This window comes from Triticum urartu, chromosome 7 (assembly GCF_003073215.2).
Source record: "Triticum urartu cultivar G1812 chromosome 7, Tu2.1, whole genome shotgun sequence".
Lineage (NCBI taxonomy): Eukaryota > Viridiplantae > Streptophyta > Magnoliopsida > Poales > Poaceae > Triticum > Triticum urartu.
This window is the reverse complement of record NC_053028.1, coordinates 32,257,365-32,278,497: the sequence shown is the minus strand read 5'-3', so window position 1 is coordinate 32,278,497 and position 21,133 is coordinate 32,257,365. Positions and strand designations below refer to the sequence as shown.

Here is a 21,133-nt window from a genome sequence, read left to right as displayed (position 1 = left end):
CCAGCTTCCCCTAGAATTGTCCCTCCATATTTTTTTTACTCTATCTAATTAGACCTTAACTAGGTTGGATTGTAAAAAAAATAAATGAAATGAGGATTCTGGGAGAAGCTGGGAGGCCCAAAAGAACTTTTTTAACCGGGCTCCATTAGGTTGAAGCAGCGGGAATGCAAAGTTTGAGGCAGGAGAAGGGAAGAAGCCAGAAACTGAACACGTGTCCATGTATTTTTGTGCCTGTTCATCAGTGTAGTTGGCGGCACCACGGGTGTCTCCAGAGGCCACAGCTATAGCCGAATCCAGCAGTGCCGGCGCAGTAGTAGTGTACTGTACCGTGCGTCCCTGCTCAGGGAGGAGCGGTCAAGCTCAGCAGCTCGGGCCGGCCCGGGGGTCGATCGGGGGGCCCCGGAGACGGGACGAGAGGATCACGAATCGCCGGCAGCCGAGTACGTACACCACGAATCCTCCCATCAACAGCGGCCGCATCGGGCTCGCGCATCGGTCCGTCCCGTCCATGAGCAGTAGCCGAGGAATAAAGCGTCTTCGCATCATCGGTCGTCGTACACGCCGGCCGGCACAGGACGCGTCCCAGTCCGGCTGCCGGCTGCATGCATGCATGGCATCGCTTCCACATTCCACAGATGGACCGGACAGCACGGGCACGCACGCGTCGGGCGCATGCGCCGATGCCACACGCCCAACGCTGGCGCCGTCGTCGCTGCAGGAACGCCTGTGCCGGCCCTGCTCGGTCTCGGCCTGGGAGAAGGAGATGCCGGTGGCCGTGCCAGCCATGGCATGCAGCAACTGTAGCTTGCTGCGGGCAGGGGGTTCAGGTTCAGTCCGGAGGCTTTTCAGGCAGACCGCGCATGGCACGTCGCGTCGGTCTGCATGGACGCAGGGCCCCTGAGTCCGAGGCCGAGAGGACGTGTGATCGCAGCAGCAGTCGCCGCAGGACACAACCGCCATTGACTAGCTGACGAGGAGGGGACACTAGCGGGCTGTGCAGGCAACGGAAGCGTTTGACGCCGCAACAGGAGCCCCGTTGTCCGCATGCCCTGTCTCTGCCTGCCGGGAACTGCTCTGTTCATCAGGCTGTACATTCAGGGCATCATCTTTCATCCAAAGAATTCTCATGGGATCTCTGAAGGACCAGAATCTTTGCTAGTACCTCTTTGGACTTCATGGATATGAAAACGTAGGGTTGAGGACGGGCCTCGACCCGTCGGCTGGGCAGCTGAGGTTGTTGCCAGCCCACCCGAGTTCGAGTCCCGACTCGCACACGCGGTGCTCCCGGAGTTTCTTCTATAAAAAAATGCCAACGAAGATTAATCCTTGGGTTGGTCTCATTTTTTTTTAGAATGGCACGTAATGTGAAATCCTACATGATTCCAAAACACGGTGATTCCGGCAATGCACGCCTTTGGATGGTGCATGAGAAAGAGACACAGTAGTAATATCAGAGGACCGAGTGGAGAAAGAGATAGAGTGAGGGTGCGATGGACTTCTCAAAGGAAAAATAAAAAAGAGGTTTGAGCTCACTTTGGAACTCCTGTGGAATAAGCGGCCCAGGAATGGATTCCATAGGAATTTGGTAGCCCCACTTCTATGATCCAAAGGTTTTCCATAGGAAGAAAGTCCTATGGATTAAAACCTTCAAAATTCCTTCGAAAAATCCCTCAATCCAAAGAAGCCATGATTGTTTGATTCGCATGATTGAATTTCATAAGATTTATATATAAAAAAGACATTCGTAGAGTATCTAGCATCAACTCCAATGTATTGGAAAATAATCCTCTGTTCAATCAAACAAACCAAACGAAAGTCATCATGACCTTATAAAAAAGAAGAATGAAGCCCATTTCCACGAAGCACATTTGATGCGACCTTCTCATTTCATCTCATCCCACCAAATTAAGGCCCAGTTCTTATGGCCGATTCTCCAGAACCGGCCCTCCATTCTCATTTCATCTCATCCCACCAAATTAAGGCCTAGTTCTTATGGTCGATTCTCCAAAATCGACCCTCCATCCAGTTTCTTCCAGAATCTTGAACCCATAAATTTTTTTTACAATCCTGCTAAAAATATGGATTCAAGATTCTGGAAAAAGCTGAGTGAAGGGTCAATTCTCAAGGTTACGAGAGAATCGTCTAAAAGAACTGGACTTAAATGCCAAAGTTTGCTCATCATCAAGGAGGCATGAGCTACGCGTGCATGATGACACCATCTACCGCGACAGGCACGCAACGCAGGGCGGCGAAACAGACATAAATTGATACACTACTACAGTCTACAGTTCAGCGGCAGCAGCTACCCTACACTGATGTTCAGAGATTCAGAGGCAGAAAGCAAACCACCACCACCACCCTACAAGCTACGGCCACAATACAGCAGCAAACTCATAAATACCGTCCAAAAAACAGGAGTAGACTGGACAACACCCATTTACATCGCACAATCCTTCCCTGACGACGCATCACGCGGCAGGGCATGGGGTTCGATCAATTCAATTCAATGCGCTCACAGGATCCAAGAACCCATCATCATCGTCACAGTAGCAGTAGTATCTCTCCCTCTGGTCATCGTCATCATCGCAGCGCATAAAGTTTTGCAATGGGCCTTCAAGGCGCTCACGAGATAGGTCACTCGGAACATGACCTATCCACACCATGAATGCCCAGCAAGAGCTCCCTCCATGCTTGCTTCTGATAATCAACACCACCGAGAAGAAGAAGAAGAGCAAAATGGGAAGGTGTGAAGAAGAGCAATGGCACCATCCATCCATGTACTACTCAGAAAGAAACCCTAGGCCTATTTTCCCTGCACTGTGCTCTACTATGCTGTCCTAGCTGCATCTTCCGGCTCTCGCTACACCTTGGGGAGGAGAAGACTTTGGGGGGCGTGGTCGGTTCGCGTGTCGCGTCACATGGTGTGCTTGGAGATGACCTCGCCGAACCGCACGAACCACTGCTCGTCGGGGGAGCTGTTGTCGCCGCCCATGTCGTGCTCCGTGTTGGGGGCCGCCGCCGCCAGGTACCGCGTGTAGTCCACCTTCTTGGAGGCGTCCGTCGCCGCGTAGGAGGAGGGCTTCGCGGCGGCGGGGGCCGGCATCAGCGAGAGCAGCACCCGGGCCACCTCGTGCATCGTCGGCCGGTCGATGGGGTGCCGCTTGGTGCACAGCAGGGCCAGCTGGAACGCCTTCCGGACCAGCCCCATGTCCGTGCACGTCACCGACACCTCCGAGTCCACCGCCTCCATCACCGTGTTGTCGTCGGCTCTCGACATTATCTACACACACACACACACACACACAGGGTGGTCAAATGATCAGATCATGCATGCTGAAGATCATAATATGGTTGACAAAAAATAACTTCAATCTCACTCTTATCAGTGACTTGCACAATGCAATGAAAAGATAGCTGCAATATGATCTGAGAATCATGAGTTCAGTGTGAATGACTTACCAACTGGTGCAAGTTGGAATCGTTGTCGACAGCCTTCATCCCGGTGAGCAACTCCAGAAGAACGATGCCGAAGCTGTACACATCGGACTTCTCGTTCAACCTTGACGTCCGGGCGTACTCTGGATCGATGTAGCCGATGGTTCCTAGCACATATGTGGACGCGTGGGTCTTGGCTGCCGGGACGCATTTGGCGATGCCAAAGTCCGAGAGATGCGCTTCAAAGTGCTCGTCGAGCAGGATGTTGGAGGACTTGACGTCCCTGTGGACTATCCGAGGGTTGCAGTCATGGTGCAGATAGGCCAGCCCTTGCGCCGCACCAACGGCGATCCTCAGTCGGGTGTCCCAGTCAAGTTTCACCTTCTTTGATGGACCTGAAATCAAGCACAGATCATGACACAGATGCTTGTGAGACAGATCATATAATTCTGCTAAAGAAAACAGGGTGAATTAAAATGTCACTGATCCTTACCATGGAGAAGATCCCACAAGGAACCGTTTTCCATGTAATCGTAGAAGAGCAGGTTTCCATTGGGAGAGAGTGAGAAGCCATGAAGGCTGACAAGATTCCTGTGCCGGATGCTACCGACCGTCTCCAGCTCTGTCTCAAACTCCCGGGCGCCATGGTTGTATTGACTGTAGAGCCGCTTCACAGCAATTGCCTTGCCACTCTTGAGCACACATTTATACACAGTACTTGAAGCGCCATAGCCAATGATGTATTTCTCGCTCAAGTTCTCTGTCAGCCTCATAATATCATCATAGGTATGGATAGCCATGTCCATTTGGAGGAGTACTATCTTTGGAGGTCCTGAACATGATTAAGAAACATTGAGATGAGTGCCATTTGACAAGATGATTTTCTGGCATAGATTACAATTTAAAGGACAGGATGCACACAAACCTTGCACTGGTTTATCAGATGCTTTGATAGGTGGCTGTGGCCGCTTTGTCTTATATATTGCCAATAGCAGAACACAGAGCAATATGACGAAGCCCGAGATGATGCAAGCAATCGCTGTCCGAATATTCACTGGAACATGAAACTACCTAAGCATGAGTTTAAAAGCATATTGAATGAAAAGCTAACTTCAGCTTATGACTTGGTTGATACCTTTTGATCCATGAGAGTTGCCACAGCTGGAGTCTTTGCAATGAACGCTCAGCATCGGATTCCCCAAGAAGCTGCGTGCAGGTATTGGTTAGTATCAGCAAAAATAAGGTAGTAACAGAGAGGCATCAAACAGAGCAGATGGGAGTCATTTTGATACCTTTCCACGGGGAACTTTGAGAAGTTCTTAGCGAATGGGACATGTCCAGAAAAGTTGTTATATGACAAGTTCCTGAAAAATGTCATGCCAATGCAGTTAGCAAACAAATCAATAAGCTAATGCAGACTAAGTAATCGCCAATGCTGCAGGGCAGAGCTGGCAAAAAGAACTTACAAGATGTTTAAGCTGAAGCAGTTAGCCAACTGAGCAGGGATCTCCCCAACCAAAGTATTGTTGTTAAGAATCCTACATATATGATAAATTACAGCTCAGTCAAATACTTGCATGGACTTCAGATATCAAAGTTCATACTAATAGCATGATGAAAGAGAACTCACAAACTATCAAGGTTCTGAAGTTGGCCTAGTTCTTCAGGGAGATAACCAGACATGGCGTTGTTGGATAAATCACTATCAATGTTGAAATTAGGATGAATCATCATCAGCCATCACAACTTCATAAGATGGCCACCAACAGAACTTAATACACAGATGACAAGGGTGATCACTTACATTACTTGGATGCTTCTCAAGTTTCCGAACTCAGCAGGCACAGACCCACTAAGATGGTTTTTGCTCAAATTTCTACATTCATAATTTTGTACATCAGAAAATAATGACCACATCAGATGAAATACAAATTTTAAGAGGCTGGTACTGAACATACAGTTGAAGAAGGTGCTCAAGATCACCAATAGTAGCAGGAACTGGTCCAGAGAATTCATTGTAGGAAAGATCCCTATGCCAAAAAGATAGATATAAGGGTGAACAATATTAGAGAATGAAGTAGAATAGTAGATGCAGTAGGAACATGTAACCAAATATAGATACAAGGGCCTCCTTACAGTGTGTCCAAATTGATGATATGACCAAGTTCAGACGGGATATGACCTTTAAAATTGTTCGAGGATAGGTTCCTGTTATTCCATATTTGAAACAAAAACAATTCATGAGACTCTGCTCCAACAGAGTAATGCTGTAATATGAATTAGGTAATGCAAGCAAAATGGTACAAACGCATGTACTCACAAGTTAGTCAAACTCTCCAAATTCTGGAAACCAGCAGGGATAGAACCGTTCAATCTATTGCCGTAAACATTGCTGAAGAGGATAAGTTCTGTTAAGCACCAAGAGAGAGATACTCATGGTTCAGGAAAAAAAAGACACTTGATTTCTAACTTACAATTTGTTTAGTGCAGTGCAAGAACTGATGTTTGTAGGAATAGGACCCTCAAGATTGTTGTTGGCAAGATTTCTAGACAAAAATACAACTGGTCAAGAATTGCACAGATGAAAGGAAATATTAATCTGTACGAAGATCCGTCCTTACAATTCGAATAGCTCTTCAAGTTTCCCAAGCTCAGCTGGAATTGTGCCCACTAATTCATTGTCATTCAGTTGCCTGCATGGAAAAAGTTCTAAACCTCAGATAGTGTTTCAACCCAATTAAAGCAGAGTATTATCAACATCAGCAAACAATCACTTACAGGTAGCTAAGTTTCGTCATGTTCCCAAGTTCCGGGGGTACTTCTCCAGTAAGTTTATTGCCATGTAAATATCTGAAGATAAACGAAGCCAGAAAGTGTTAATGGAAAAGGAATATTGTTTCAGTGAAAAAACAGGTCTTACAAATGATACTAACAGTTTGCCTGTGTAGGATAGGTTGCCGAGTATCGGAGGAATGGGCCCTACTAGTTCATTTTCGCTCAGATCACTGAGAAACAAGAGTCATACACAAAAAAAGCCATTATTGACTATTTCAGCAGCTAACATCTATGCAGACTAAAGAGTTGTGCTTTACTCACAGAACAGCAAGAGCTTGCATGAGGCCAATCACTTCTGGAATTTTCCCAGTCAGTCTATTTCCTTGAAGTGACCTACGAAAGAAAAATGCAAGCATTTAGCACAAGTCTGAATAAAAGAACAGTATATTACAAGAGTGCAGATAAGCTAAAGTATAGAGAATTTGAGTAAAATCAGGAAGGCTTACAGTGTAGCTACTTGAAGGAAACCTATGTTGTAAGGTATTTCTCCAGAGATTTTGTTATATGAAATGTCCCTGTGTTCCATAAATGAAATTTATAATCAATAAAAATCTTGATAAATGAGCACCAATACATCAATGATAAAATCTTAGCAAGCAACATACAGAATCTCAAAGCTAGTGCAGTTCCCTATGCTCTGTGGAATTGTTCCTGTTAGATTGTTGCCCCTCACATCACTGCAGATTTGGAAGAAATTTCAGTGCTGATAAGATCAGTTTGCATGATATAAAGCAGCATCTCCAAATAAGCACAAAACTTACAAGTACCACAGGCCAGTGAGTTGGCACATGTCAGGTGACAAGGTTCCAGTCAGTGAGTTACCCCTCAAGCCTCTGAAAATGAAGAGGATAACAATGTTAGCATCTTCTTTTATACCGACTGACTGCCGAACGAATCTGTAAGCGAAAATAACATGGTGCAGGGGAACTTCTTACAGGTATTGCAGAACTTCATTCCAGTAGATGAGCCTTGGGATGTCGCCTGTGAGCTGGTTCTGCGCCAGATCCCTATTCCAGGTAGAGAAATGATAATTTTCAGTACTAAGAACCACATGAGGCAGAAAAGGAAAATGTCCCCAAGATAAACACTTTGAAGGCAGTATGGAAGGTAAGAAAAGATAGATCATCAAGTTTTCCCAAGAATCCCACAATAAGTAGAGTCACGGGGAAAGAAAGGTACTAGGAAACTCACAGGATCTTGAGATTTGGAATCTGGGACAGTGTGGAAGGGATGGGGCCCGTGAGCTGGTTGTTCTTCAGAATCCTGCAGCCAGAATAAAGAGAAAAGTAAAACATCTTAACTGAAGCATTTTAAACCATAGAAATTTGACAGCAATCCATAAATCACAGAGAACCAAAACTTAAACTAGTTTCACAGCAATATTTCTGTTATAACCCCAAACCATGCTTTGACCCCAAAATATCCATAAAACAGATAAAAGCAAGTAGCCTCTCATTCCTCAGTATAATCCCAAAAAACCCCAAAGATGGGGGTGAAAAAGCGATCATATCTCAGAAAAAGGCATGGCTGTGCCAAAACCCAAAAGGCAGGCAAGATAAACAAATGATGATCCAGTGCTTACAAATCCTCGAGTTGCTTGAGCTTGGAGATGGAGAAGGGGATGTCTCCATACAGCAGGTTGAAGGACAAATCCCTGCATGACACACACACACACACACACACACACACACAAGAAGAGGCACAGGTCAACTATAAAAATACTAGTAGTACTAACAAGAACCATCCATCTCTACAGCAGAAAGGTGGGAGTATAGTAAGTGGGACAATAAAAGAAGACCCGGATTAGGTGGCGTACAAGTATTTTAAGGAGACGCAGTCCCCAATCTCGTCTGGGATTTGGCCTGTGAGCTTGTTCCCCTTGAGATCCCTGCACAAGCAAAGGAAGCAAGCAAATCATTAGGGCCGAGAGAGATAAACTAATCACCAAATCAAGGAGGGTGTGGTAGGCTGGTAGTAGGCTTGATATATAAAATAGTAAAGAAGCTTTGTCACATCACGGCATGAGGGGTCAAATCGGATGGATGGATATTTTAAAGAAAGAGAGAGGGATGGGAAGATTCAGGCGCCGTCAAATGCACAAAATCTTAAGAAGATGCAAGGGGGAGGGGGGAGGGATGGTGGTCTGTGCTGCTTACACGAACTGTAGGGCCTTGAGCTCCCCTATCGCCGGCGAGATCTCCCCTCCCAGGTTCAGATTTGACAGGTTCCTGCATTTTTTTAATTTTATTCCAGGGAGAAAATCAATCACTCGTCAGAGATAGATAATAATACTCCAGTGTATTTGAGTAGCGAAACAAACAGAGGATCATTTGTTGTGCGAGAATGAACCGAGGGGATAATCGGTCCCCTGAGAGAAAAAAAAGCACATTTATTTTGTTTTCGGGTGTGCAGCGGGAGCAAGCAGCATGTTTGCAAAGAGCGGGCGAGCTTTGAGAGAAAGCAAAGAGCGGCGGCCAAGAATCGAATGAATGGGAGGGGGGAAAGGGAAAGGGAGAAGCTTGTCATGGCGTCGCAATGCCAGCCGGAGGAGCAAAAGAAGAGGGGAGGGAGGAGAGGAGGCACGCACAGGGAGAGGACGGCGAAGGAGTTGGCGTCGCAGGCGACGCCCCGCCAGGCGCAGTGGTCGCGGCCGCCGTCCCAGTCGGCGAGCGCGTTGGCGGCGTTGCCGAATCCCGCCTTGACGGCCATCAGCGCCGCCCCGTCCCCTCCCCCTTCCGCCCCCTCCGCCGCCGCCAGCCCAAGAACCACCACCAGTAGCACCACAGTCGCCGCCCACCGCCGCAACGACGACGGCGCCATTCCCTCCCTTCCCTCCGCCGCCTGTGCACTCTCTAAGAAATCAAGAAACCTCCTCCCCGGACGACCGTGGAAGCTACTACTCCTACCACCACTGCTCCAGCACCGCCGCCGCCGCTCCCAGACCCAGACCCAGTCCCATCTGGCGAATGGATGGATGGATGGATGGAGTAGATGGGGGGAGCGAGGGGGAGGGGGAGGGGGGCAATGTATTTGTCGTGGCGACGGACGGATAGCGACGTGACTGTGGTTGCTTTCGGGGGGCAGCCGCTGCGCCGCGCTGCAGGGGAAGCAGGGCCAGCGCCCGCCGCGGCGTGTGTGGTGCCAAGAGAGAGAAGCGAGGCGCGAGGAGGCGGGCAAGGCTGGCGCCGCGGGGCCCGCCTTGTCAGCGGGGATGGCCAGCTATACGTGTAGTACGAGAGGGCGTGGATCTCCTCCCGTTTCCTTTCCAACGCCCTCATGTCGCCCGCCGCGGCTTTTTACCGCGACGATGACATGCGGGCCCCAGCGGGCCCGGAGGCCAGGCTGTAGATGGGTGGGCTGTGGTTAGATGAGCGGGCCGGCCCGCTCGTAGGTGATTACCGGGGTTTGTTTAGGGGGAGGGGGTTAACAAGGTTGGAAAAGGCCTGGTTCGCGCGCGAAACGGGATTGGATTGGCGGCCGGATCGGGGTGCGGAGGGGGGCAACTCCGTGGCCGGCGGTGTGGCTGCGGGTGGGCCCGGCTCGGGGAGTCGGGGTCATGCGGCGGCCGTGATGGACGGGCGGCGTCGGTGGACGGTGGTCCACGCCCCCAACCGGCCGGCGACGGACCGGCTGGGCATCGGCGCGTGCGCTGTGCCGCCGGACCTCAAGGCGAGGTGAGGCCGACGGCGTGATCGATGGATGGAGTTAGCTAGGCTAGGTAGGTACGTGAAGGAGGTACGAGCGTGCATGAATGTTGCGTGGCCGATCAGAATCACAACGACGCTCAGGCTGAGGCTTTGGATTGATCACGGTTCGTGGGATGGATCTAATGAGCGAAGAAGGTTCGGCTCAGCGCAATACTAGAACACAAGGACGCTGGGACAGATACTCGTACTGCATTCCAAGCACGGTTTGGTCGACCGGCGGCAAGCCGTGGAACACTGCCTGAGAACCACCGTCACTTTGATTGCCCGCGGCTTTCATTTCTCCACAGGTTTTGTCGTAACTAAATAATCGGATAAATCGGTCGTGCGGGAGGAGGAAACCATTGGCCGAAGGGAACACACAAGAAGATAAAATTGTCTCTGTGTGTGTGTTTTGTGTGCAGGTCTGATATGAAAAGGGCGCAACATCGATTGACCATTTTTCAGATTTGTAAGGTGGATAACTTTACTAGGCCGCATCCCGCTGGCCCGCAAAACCGTTTTTGCGGGCCGACGCGGACAGCCACAGATGCAGACCTTTCAAACAGACCCGCATAAAAGTATATTCGAGAAATATGTTTTTATGCGGGTCGGCTGGCTTCTGCGGGTTCTGCTCGGGCACCGCCGTAACGACCCGTAAACAGAAAAACTGCAAAATCTCGCATTTGACATAGGGTCTCACAAATAAGTTCAAATTCAAACGACATAACACACAGTTTTACGTGCAAATAAAAGTCAAGTTCATTACGGCAAACGCAAAAGAGGGCCTTGCAAAAGTTTGCGCCCATGTCCGGCATCATCTTGACCGATCTTTACTCCGCGCCACCGAGTCCATCTTGAAGTTCATCGCCACCACCGAAGCCACCTCCCGCGCTTGTTCCAACTACCGCACCGAAATTATCAACATTGCCACCATATGGAGCAGAAAAAACATCTACAGAATTGTAACACGCACCGGCCGACGCAACAATTCTCCTCTTCAAGATTTCTCTCCTTGCCATATCGTGCCATGTTTTGGTGAGATCGTCCATGTCATTGCAGTTCATTGACATTATCTTGTTCTCTTCGGCAAGCAGCTTGGACATGGCTTTGTTTTCTGCAGCGCGTGCTCTTCTCTCCTCAATGGCAGCTTTGCGCAGCCCCTCTTCTTTGAGCAACTGTCACTTTTTTTGCTTCTCCTTTGCCTTCTTCTCGGCCAATTCTTTCTTGATCTTCAATGACTTCAACAACATCGACTCGTTTGATTGCACCATGGCATCAATCTTCTCCCCCAAGCTCGATACTTCTTGCTCTCTCTTCATCTTCTCCTTGGTCTTCTTGTCGCCATCGGGCTTGTGCAAATTTCTTGGGCCATCATCATCCTCATCTTCATCCATGTTTGTTAGTAAGCCTCTCTTTGGTGGGGACTCTTTGTCGATCAACTTTCACTTCTCGCACTTTTGGAGCAAGTCCCAACAATGCTCTACTTTGAAGAATTTGCCTTCTGAAGCTTTCATGTCCTTGTATCTATGTTGAGCAATCTTGTCCTACAAAACGTGAACAAAGTGATGCAATTATTTTCCATGATGCAAAATATGATGATGCACAACTTGAACAAAGGCAAAACAAACTCGCATAGTCGGACTCCACGGTGCCACTTGGAGGTCCATTGCGTACTTGCTCCAAGCAAGCTGCCCAACGGCTGCACATTGGTTTGATATTCTCCCGACGCCCTTGAAGCAGCCGAAATGTGCGTGGAGTCCTATTGGGATGCTTTGCCATAATGCGGAAGTATTGATCTTCAATCCTTTGCCAATATCTCTTGGCGGTTTGAGAAGTACCCGTGCATGCATCAAGAGACACCACACTTCATGCTTTGATCAAAGCTTGATCTTCCAAGATCGTGTAGTTCTTCGATCTTATAATTTTCCCAGTTTTTGTTTGCGATTGCTCATACGCTTCCGCTTCGATCTCCTCCAATTCGTCCTCACAACCATGATCATCCACGCTGCCCTCCGTTTCATTATAGTCGAATGCGGCGAAAGGGGCTTGATCAATGACAACCGCGTTCGTGTCCAACAAGTTCACGAACTCGGTAGTTGCATTGTTTGAACCACCGCTATAGTGAACAATAACAAGTCACGAGCTATCGGTGATAATGGCGAAAATGAAAGGAAATCGCCATGACCGAAGACGCATACCTTCCGGCCATTTCGTCGAACACCTCGCTTGCGGGGGGAGAGGCACCGTTGAACAGCATAGCCAGAGCACCTCCTTGCGGGGGGATGGAGTGAGAGGATGAAGAAGGTGGCTTCTTTGTAGCCGGAATCTTCCTCCGCTTTACGCCCGCGACCTTGCTGACCTTCTCCGCCGCCGGCTGGGATCGCGCTGCCGGGTTGGTGCCCGGAGCGCGGGCCATCGCGGCGGGGGCAGCCGGATTCCCGCCCTGCACGACCACGTTGCCCAGCCGCTTGCGGGCAGGCGCGGCGTTTGCTTGGGCGACGGCGACGAGATCCTCCCGAGGGGAAGGAGCGTGCGCGACCTCGACGGCGACGGGGGACAGCATGGGGTCGTCCATGGCCGCGAGGGACGGCCGGGGAGGAAGCACCGGAGCGTGCGGAGGCGGGGCAATGGTAGCGGAGGGTGGGGGAAGCGGGAAAGGGCGCGCGGAAATGTCCCTCCCGCCAAATCTCGCTGCGGATAGGGGTTGAGCTCGGGTCGGCCTCCCAGCCCGTGAAAATAGAGATTGGGGGAGAAGATTTACCGCGCCCCGCAAAAATATTTGCAGGCCGGGACGGGATGCTGGGTCTAATCGGGCAGGTTTTCCCGCCCCGGCTCGCAATTTGGTGGTTATTTTGCGGACCGAGGCGGGATGCGGAGTCTACTAGAGTCGCTCTAAATGGCTCCTTCATGCACTCACACCCGGCCGGATGAAACAACCAACAAGTCAAAATGAAATCAAAAATTTAAATTCTGTTTTACGGGGTAGAAGAAGTTTCATTCCATAATTATAGAGTTATAATCGCAAGGCAAGAGAAGAGATCCTCTAGATGTATGGAGGCCCTCTGTCGTATCTAGCGGGTGAAGAAACACTTGGCATTGTAGGGTCTGGTGGCACAGGCTGCAGGTGGGCCCTGCCCGTGTGCCTCTTCTTTTTTACCTTATACTAGAGCGGTAGAGCCTACGATGGGAGTGAGGATCATACCACGGGCGTGCATTGTGTGCTCTGTATCTGCGTGGCACGACCGATCGAGCGGGCTAAGGAACTGCGATGTACGGACACACATGAATGTTGTGTGGCCGATCAGATTTAACTACATGTTAGGTTGCCTTAAGGCCAGTTCTTTTAGGCGACCTTAACTAGATAGGATTGTAAAAAAAATATGGAGTGGCGATTCTAGGAGAAGCTGGGGAGGGGGATGACTTTGAGAGAATCGCCGAAAAAAACTGGCCCTAATTTTGATAGGCCGTGTTACTTGTGTTGCATGTGTCCTTTGGACCTACGGTTGATTGATTAAGAAGGACAGAAATAAATAATTACAGACGGTGGTAAGCTGCGGCACAGCTAGAAATTTTCATCATTGGGTTCATTAGGTGGTAAAATTATTTTAAATTTCATAGTAAACGGGAAATAAGTACAGTTTTTGTTTTTGCAAGAGAAAATTTTAATCTATTCAGAATCTGTCATGGCACTACAGAGAATAGTAGAGGCAATACAAATTACAATTAGGTTCATGGACCATCTAACGATGACTACAAGCATTGGAGTGACACGCCGCCGTCTTCGCCCTCCCTCGCCGGAGCCATGCAAACCTTGTTGTAGTAGACAGTCCAGAAGTAGTTGTGCTGAGGCCCCAAAGTACCAGTGCACCCTAGCCGGAACCATCGCCAACGAAGAGAGTCGTGGACATAAATGATCAAACATGTGACCACACCAACAAAGATGAATGGAAAACTCGATGCAAATAGATCAACCAAAACCAACACCAACCAAATCCCGCGAGATCCGATGAAAACAATCTTCATACACCCTCTTACGACGCTATATGCACCATCAGAGCAAAGATGTCGTGGGAGACATTATTTCTACCGAGGGACATTGCCAGTACAACACAGCCCCAGCTAAGACGCCGAACCAAAACAAAACCGGGAGCGAGGTCCGTCCTGCTGGCGGGGGGCCGAGATCCTTCGCCCTTCCACGACCCAGAGGTCATCGGAGTCGAGGCAGACTAGCGGCGGCGCTAGCGAGAGGAGGAAGAAGACTTTTGGGGAGGAGGAAATACATGCACGCTTGGGACTTTGTAAAGGAGGTTGTCTAATTTACAACCCGTGAGTATATATAGATAAATTTTATGAGTAAAAAGGAAGTATGCTTCTTCTGTCCAGATCCATGGGGTATACGTGTAGTGAATATGATGTTTACCGATTTTGTGTCGCATAATAAAAGTAATTATCAGCCAAAGTTTTTTCTTGACCGAATGAACCCTCGGAAATTATATCGGAGGGAGGGGGGCAACAAACCCTGGGAAAAGATACCCGAGGAAGACCAACTGAACCCTCAGAAATTATACCGGAGGGAGGGGGGCAACAAACCCTGGGAAAAGATACCCGAGGAAGACCAACTGAACCTTCGGAAATTATACCGGAGGGAGGGGGCAACAAACCCTGGGAAAAGATACCCGAGGAAGACCAACTGAACCTTCGGAAATTATACCAGAGGGAGGGGGGCAACAAACCCTGGGAAAAGATACCTGAGGAAGACCAACTGAACCCTCGGAAATTATACCGGAGGGAGGGGGGCAACAAACCCTGGGAAAAGATACCCGAGGAATACCAACTGAACCCTCATAAATTATACCGAAGGGAGGGGGGCAACAAACCCTGGGAAAAGATACCCGAGGAAGACCAACTGAACCCTCGGAAATTATACCGGAGGGAGGAGGGCAACAAACCTTGGGAAAAGATACCCGAGGAAGACCATCTGAACCCTCGGAAATTATACCAGAGGGAGGAGGGCAACAAACCCTGGGAAAAGATACCCGAGGAAGACCAACTGAACCCTCGGAAATTATACCGGAAGGAGGAGGGCAACAAACCTTGGGAAAAGATACCCGTGGAAGACCAATTGAACCCTTAAAGGGATTAACAAAATCCTCGGAGAACAAAACAAACCAACATGGTTGCACGTGAATTCCTAACTGTGAATGTGGTTTTTATATGTTAATAGAGAAATTTTTGCACGATCAATAAAAAGTGAGGCGCTATGCTGGGGCGAGGGTACTGAAAATGAAACTGCTCCGAAGAAAGATATCGGGTTTCCCAATGCTTCTCCATGCCGAACATGATGCGGGTTCCTGCATGATGACGATAAGCAACGCATCACAATCCTTGACTTCATAGAAAAAACGGTTAGTTTACTCGAATAAATGACTCAATATTTAGTAATCAAATCATTAGGTTTTTAGATCATTTAGTTCTGAATGAAAGGAGAGAGAGAGAGAGAGAGAGAGAGAGAGAGACCTCCTCATTGTGTTTCAAGAGTGACAAACTAAAGACGAGTAACTTTAGAAGATCAGAATGGCTCCCAATGAACCTGCGCCGACAAGAACAATCAAACAAAGACTTCTTAAAGAGTTAATAGTTACTCCCTAGATTCGATAATGTAAGACATTTTTTGACATGAGACAGAGGGAGTAGATCGTACGTGGAGGTGGAACACGAGAGGCACTACAAATATTCCTCTAGCTCTATACGCATGCCTTTTTTTTCTTCAGAAACACGGATAAAAACTTTGGTCGATCTCCCTCGAAAATTCAAACATTTCGGCGGGCTTTACCTGATCGATCCCTGCAACGTAGTACCTGCACTGTACGTACGCGACACATGCAGGCAGTGCTGCAGAAATATACACGTACGATTCGGTCCATACACGAAATACCAATTTAAAGCCATTTACACAAACATAGCCTGCACACAGGAGCTCTGAGCCCCTCCTCTGCTCTGCGCCGTAGCATGCATCTACTGCTCCTTGCATGCAAAGTATGCGATGCAATTACGCATATCTACGTACGACGTACTCACGCCGCTGCCTGCAACACTTTGCATAGGTATCTATGATCAGGACGCTCTGCTGGCAGGCGGCCATTCAAGTCGCTGCTGCATGCATGCTGCGTGCATGGTTCACACTTGCTACATGATCGTCGATGTCGATCGACGGCTGGCTCTGCACCATGCACACACACATAGGAGCTGTGTCTGTGCTGCTCCAGAGGCTGGCCAGAGGTTGTGCGCGCATCAAAGTGCCAATATCTTTTTTGCTTTTTCTGCGATGACACGACGTACGTACATGCATATTAATCCGTGGGTTCGTCGATCAGCCACGTACCGCGCACGTTACGTCCTGTTGAATGGTTGATGATGAGATAGGATAAGAGTTATGTGTACGTTGGGAGCACCAACGGTGACGTGCACTTGTGTTCCCCGAGAGAGGAGTGACCAGCCAAAGGTTTCATCTGAGGTCACACACGATGATTCAATCTTAGTTGACTTTTTTTTTCCGTTCAGTAATTATTTTGGGGTTTTCTTAATTAGAAAAATTGTATTCCCCCCTTCTCTCTTCTACTTCTCGTGAGATGGCGATGAGAAATGATGATGTAGGCACCGAAGACACGCTTACGCTACTACATATCCGAGCACTACTAACCCCTCGTCACTGACCGGTCGCTAACCATGTGTCGCCGGTAAGTGAAAACTAATTGATGGGTTATCTGACTCTAACTTAGCACCGGCTGGTCGTTAAGTAGTGTCTCGTCTCTGATTTTTTTTATCACGACTGGTTTTTAGTTGCCGGTCTATGATGTTTATTCTTTACATACTGCTTCGGACTTCAAATTCCTTTGATCACCACTTCGGCTCCTCTCCCTTGCTCACTGGATGTAGCGACACCGATTCACCTCTCGTCCGTTATAAATTCCCACTGGCACCCTGCACAAACCCGAGCTCTTTCTCGCCGCCACCCATTTCTCCCAAATCACATCGGAATTTGGCCAGAATTCGCCATGGTGAGGCTGCTCTTGACCCACCATTTCGCCTACTCCTTCCAGCATGTCCCGACCATCGTCTTGTCGGATGATTCCCCGAGATTGGACGACGAATACGAGGAGGAGGCTTTCAACTGGAGCTCCTCATAGGAGGAGGAGGTAGATGGGGAACAACCCCCCACCGGCGCGATCGTGCGCGACGGTGGTGTTGTGGTGCCCTTCCAACCATGGGAGGAGGAGGAGCGCCTCGTCGTCGAGGCACAGCTTGGCGCGGAGCATGCTGACGTTGTGGCCGTCGCCACCCTTCACACCGATCCGCACGCGGTGGCAGAGCAGCTCACTACTGAGCGCCAGTCATCAGGAGTAATACCGGTTGCCGTGACTCCGGTTGTCACGAACCTCGGTGACAACGATGACGGCGAAGAGCCAGAGAAGCCCAGGGGCAACCATGAAGATGAGGCATCAGGGTTCAAAACCTTTGTTGTGCTCCATGCTATATAGATGTTATTTTTTATTATCATATTGCTTTGCGTGATCATAAAAAGCTGACATGATATTAGTGTGGCAATGCCACCTTTCATTACTGTTTCATACATGCTACACTAGATCATTGCACATCCTGATACATTGCCAGAGGCATTCATTAGAGTTCCTACATCATTTTATTGAAAAGATCTATAATTGGTCCCCAACACTCGTGGGATATCGGGTTGTGATGGAGGAGCTTTGTGGAAATTATTGTATTGGAACAATGACAAATGATTACTTGTTTTAAGGAATAACGTTGAAATCTATTTTTGGATACAAGATAAGGTTTAAGGAAGAGCTTTTGATTGTTTACTTTGAATCATGAATCTATAGCTTAATTTGGTTGTAACCTTTTGTATTTTCCCCTTTTCTTTCCGTAATATGTCATAACACCGTTGTTGTCGGGGAAACAACTTTCGACTAGGTGTATCCTTAGTAGCGCGATGTAAGTAAGTTAGTGTTAGCAAGGGCGCGTACAATGGACTTATAGCAAAGGTGGATGCACACATGACAAGAGTGGCATAACACTGTTTTTACTAGGTTCAACCGCCTCGTTGGAGCGTGACGTAGTGCTTTGTTAGGAGGGCCTCAGGTGGGGTTGTATGATCACAAGGCTCTGGCTCTTGCATGACTCCTCATAACGCTCTATTGAACTCTTGGCCAAGGTCGACCCGAGTTGTGCGCGACTCCCCGGACTTGACCCTAGAGTGACTTGAGAGCTATAAATAGGTCCAAGAGCTCCCCTTCCAATCAGTTTATTCAAGTGAAGATGGAATGATTGCACGTTCCCATTGGTGGCTTATACAGGTGAGGATGCCTTGAAAAATGACCAAGGCTACCCATGATGCTAGTGGGCAGGAGATGTAGTATGTAACCTAGGCCGATGAGTCAAGATTAGTCAAAGATTAGGGTGTCTATTGTCCATGGTGCTCGACTCCCCTTCATCCAAGCATGAATAGGCTTATAGCTGGTTGGGCCTCATGTAGACTTGGATTCTTGCCTTCGTTGTTGACTTTGTCCTTTTATTTTCATTTTGATTTGTTGACCATGGCTATTTGCTTGGACTTTCTTTGATCGGTCTTTCTCCTCCTTGACTAGGTTGGAATTTTGTTGACCGCCTTGGTTCTTGTCGAGTGTCTTGGATTTTTGTTGACAAACTACCTAGGACTACTGGGACTCCCCTAATGGGATTATTTATTCCCCTCCAACACACAAAATAATATATATACATAGCAGAAACCTTATAATTATGTTCTTAAAAGATGGATTGGTGGATGAGGTTTTCACTGGTGTCGGATGCTTTAGGGGGAAGATCTGACCAAGTGGCGTCCACATAATATATACAATGGCGATAACCACATTACCGAAAGTATGGAAGGTGAGGGAGGTCCATCTTTAGTCCCGGTTGGTAACACCAACCGGTACTAAAGGAAATTTTTGAATTTTTTTTTATTTTCAAATTTCTGAATTATTTTAACCTCTAATCTCTAATCACCCCTCATCACTGCTCAATTTAACCTCTAATCTCTAATCACCCCTCATCATTCCAAATCATCTAACTTCCCGGACGGTCACCCATCCTCTCACTACTCCAGCCTAAGCACGCTTAGGGCATCTCCAGCCGTTGGCCCCCCAGGGGGCGTCTAAAAGCGCCGCCTGGGGGTGAGCCGGCACAAAAAATGGCCCTGGGGACGAGTCGGTCCCCAGGGCCGCCCCCAGGCGCGTATTAAAAAACAAAAAAAAGAACGTTCGGCGAAGTTATGATAAAAACTAGTTAAATTTCGGCCAAACATGGCAAATTTCGGCGAAATTCGTCCAAACATTACATTAACCTAATCTAAAAAAAGAAAGGGGCTGAAGTCGTCGCCGCCGTCGCCGCCATCGTCGTCGTCGGCCTTCTCCTCCTTGACGCGGGTGCCCTTGCTGGACCCCTGCCCGGCGTCGCCATGGCGAACAGGCGGTGGCGCGTCGTCGTCGTCGTCGCTGTCGCCTAAGACGACGACCCCGCCTTCCTCGCGGCCGCGTCGGCGCTCCTCGAAGCGGCGTAGGGCGGCGCGCTGGCGCTCCTTCTCCTTCTCCCGGCGCACCTTCTCCATCGCAATGGAGTCCTGGCGCGCCCATTCGAGGGTCGCGTCGTCGTCGTCGAACTCCGCCTTCACCGGCGCCAGCCCCGGCTCCGTCTTTGGCTTGACCAAGCGCGGAGGAACCGACGAGGAGGAGGCGCGCCGACCGCCCTCGTTGATGACGATGCCGGCACTGCGAGTGCGCCGGCCGAGCGGCGTCTCTGCCGCGGGTTCGGCCTTGACGCTGAGCAGCGCCGGAGAACCGAAGGAGTGTGAAGAAGAACGCGATGAGGAGGAAGAAGAGGAGGCGCCGAACCTCCTTGGCGCCCATGGCCCGACGCGTCGGTGCTGCGCCGGGGCGGCCACCCTCGCCGGGGGGTACGCCAACGGTGGGTCGTTGCCGCCCTCGAGGTACGTGAGCACGCCCTCGAGCGTGCGGCTGGGGACGCCCCACCAGAGGTGGCGCCCCTCGCTGTTCTGCCGGCCGCCGACCACCGGCGCGCCGTTGGTGGACGCCAAGCGCTGCTGCTGGCGGCGCTCGAAATACGCCGCCCAGGCCGCGTGGTTGTCGGCGGCGTACTGGGGGAGGGAGAGTTGGGCGTCGGTGAGGGACGCGCGCACGATCTCGACCTCCTCGGCGAAGTAGTTCGGCTTCGCCACGGCGTCGGGCAACGGGGGAATGGGCACTCCCCCGGCGCTGAGCCTCCACCCCGTTGGCCCGGCGCGCATGTTCGGCGGCGCCGGGATGTTCGCCTGGAACAGGAGCCAGGACTCTTGTTCGCGGAGCGAACGGCGGCCGAAGCCGTTGGCCGCCGCCTTGTCTCCGGGGAAGCGTTCCGCCATGGTGACGGCGGCGCTGGGCGGGCTCGGGAGAGGTAGAGGGAGGGGCTGGGCGGCGGCGCTCGGGAGAGGCAGGGAGAGGGAGGGGCTGGACGCCGGCGAGGGGCGGGACTAGTGTGGGCACAGGCGAGTGGAGGCCGCCGGCTTTTATAGCCGGGCCACGCCCGTGTGTACGCGTGCGAGGAAGGGAAGGCGTCGGCGCGCCGTCCCGTGACGCGCCGCTCGTGAGGAATCAATGGCAAGGCTGCCGGCGTCGGCGCGCCGTCCCGTGACGCGCCGCTCGTGAGGAATCAATGGCAAGGCTGCCGGCGGCAGCCTTGCCATTGATTCCCCGCGGGAACCGAGGCCGTTGGGGGAAGACGAGGCGCCGAGTCGCTGACGCGGCTGGCCCGCATCTTTTTCACGCCAAAACAGTTCGCCCCGGCGCCCCCGGGCGCCCCCCAGCGCGTCGGGTTCGGCTTGGGTCCGCCGGCGCTGTTTTCGGCCCAAGCCGGCGAAAAACGGGCTCCTGGGGGCGCGACTTGGCCGTTTTTTCGGCGCCGGCGCGAAAAAATCGCCTGGGGAGGCCTTCCTGGGGGCGCGGCTGGAGATGCCCTTAACTTCCGGGTTCTATTCTCCCTCGTTTCCAAGTCTGCACTTGTTGTTTTCCTGATAATAGTAAGATGTCAATCCTATTAACCCTCAGGAATTTAGCTTGAGCATGAAGTCA

At 50.2% G+C, this 21,133-nt stretch overlaps 1 protein-coding gene across 1 annotated transcript; it reads right to left on the bottom strand.

Annotated features, from left to right (window-relative positions):
- Window positions 1–2,398: 2,398 nt before the first annotated feature.
- LOC125524119 (LRR receptor-like serine/threonine-protein kinase SIK1) lies at window positions 2,399–9,411 on the bottom strand. Its single transcript, XM_048689190.1, has 26 exons — window positions 8,858–9,411; window positions 8,427–8,498; window positions 8,087–8,158; window positions 7,853–7,924; window positions 7,462–7,533; window positions 7,206–7,277; window positions 7,032–7,103; window positions 6,876–6,947; window positions 6,717–6,785; window positions 6,532–6,603; window positions 6,369–6,440; window positions 6,214–6,285; window positions 6,057–6,128; window positions 5,910–5,981; window positions 5,756–5,827; window positions 5,572–5,643; window positions 5,394–5,465; window positions 5,240–5,311; window positions 5,066–5,137; window positions 4,902–4,973; window positions 4,728–4,799; window positions 4,571–4,641; window positions 4,361–4,489; window positions 3,929–4,267; window positions 3,460–3,830; window positions 2,399–3,280 (listed from the first exon to the last, which is right to left on the bottom strand). The coding sequence occupies exons 1-26, from the start codon at window positions 9,088–9,090 to the stop codon at window positions 2,915–2,917; spliced, it is 2,946 nt and encodes a 981-aa protein (XP_048545147.1). The 5' UTR covers window positions 9,091–9,411; the 3' UTR covers window positions 2,399–2,914.
- Window positions 9,412–21,133: the final 11,722 nt, after the last annotated feature.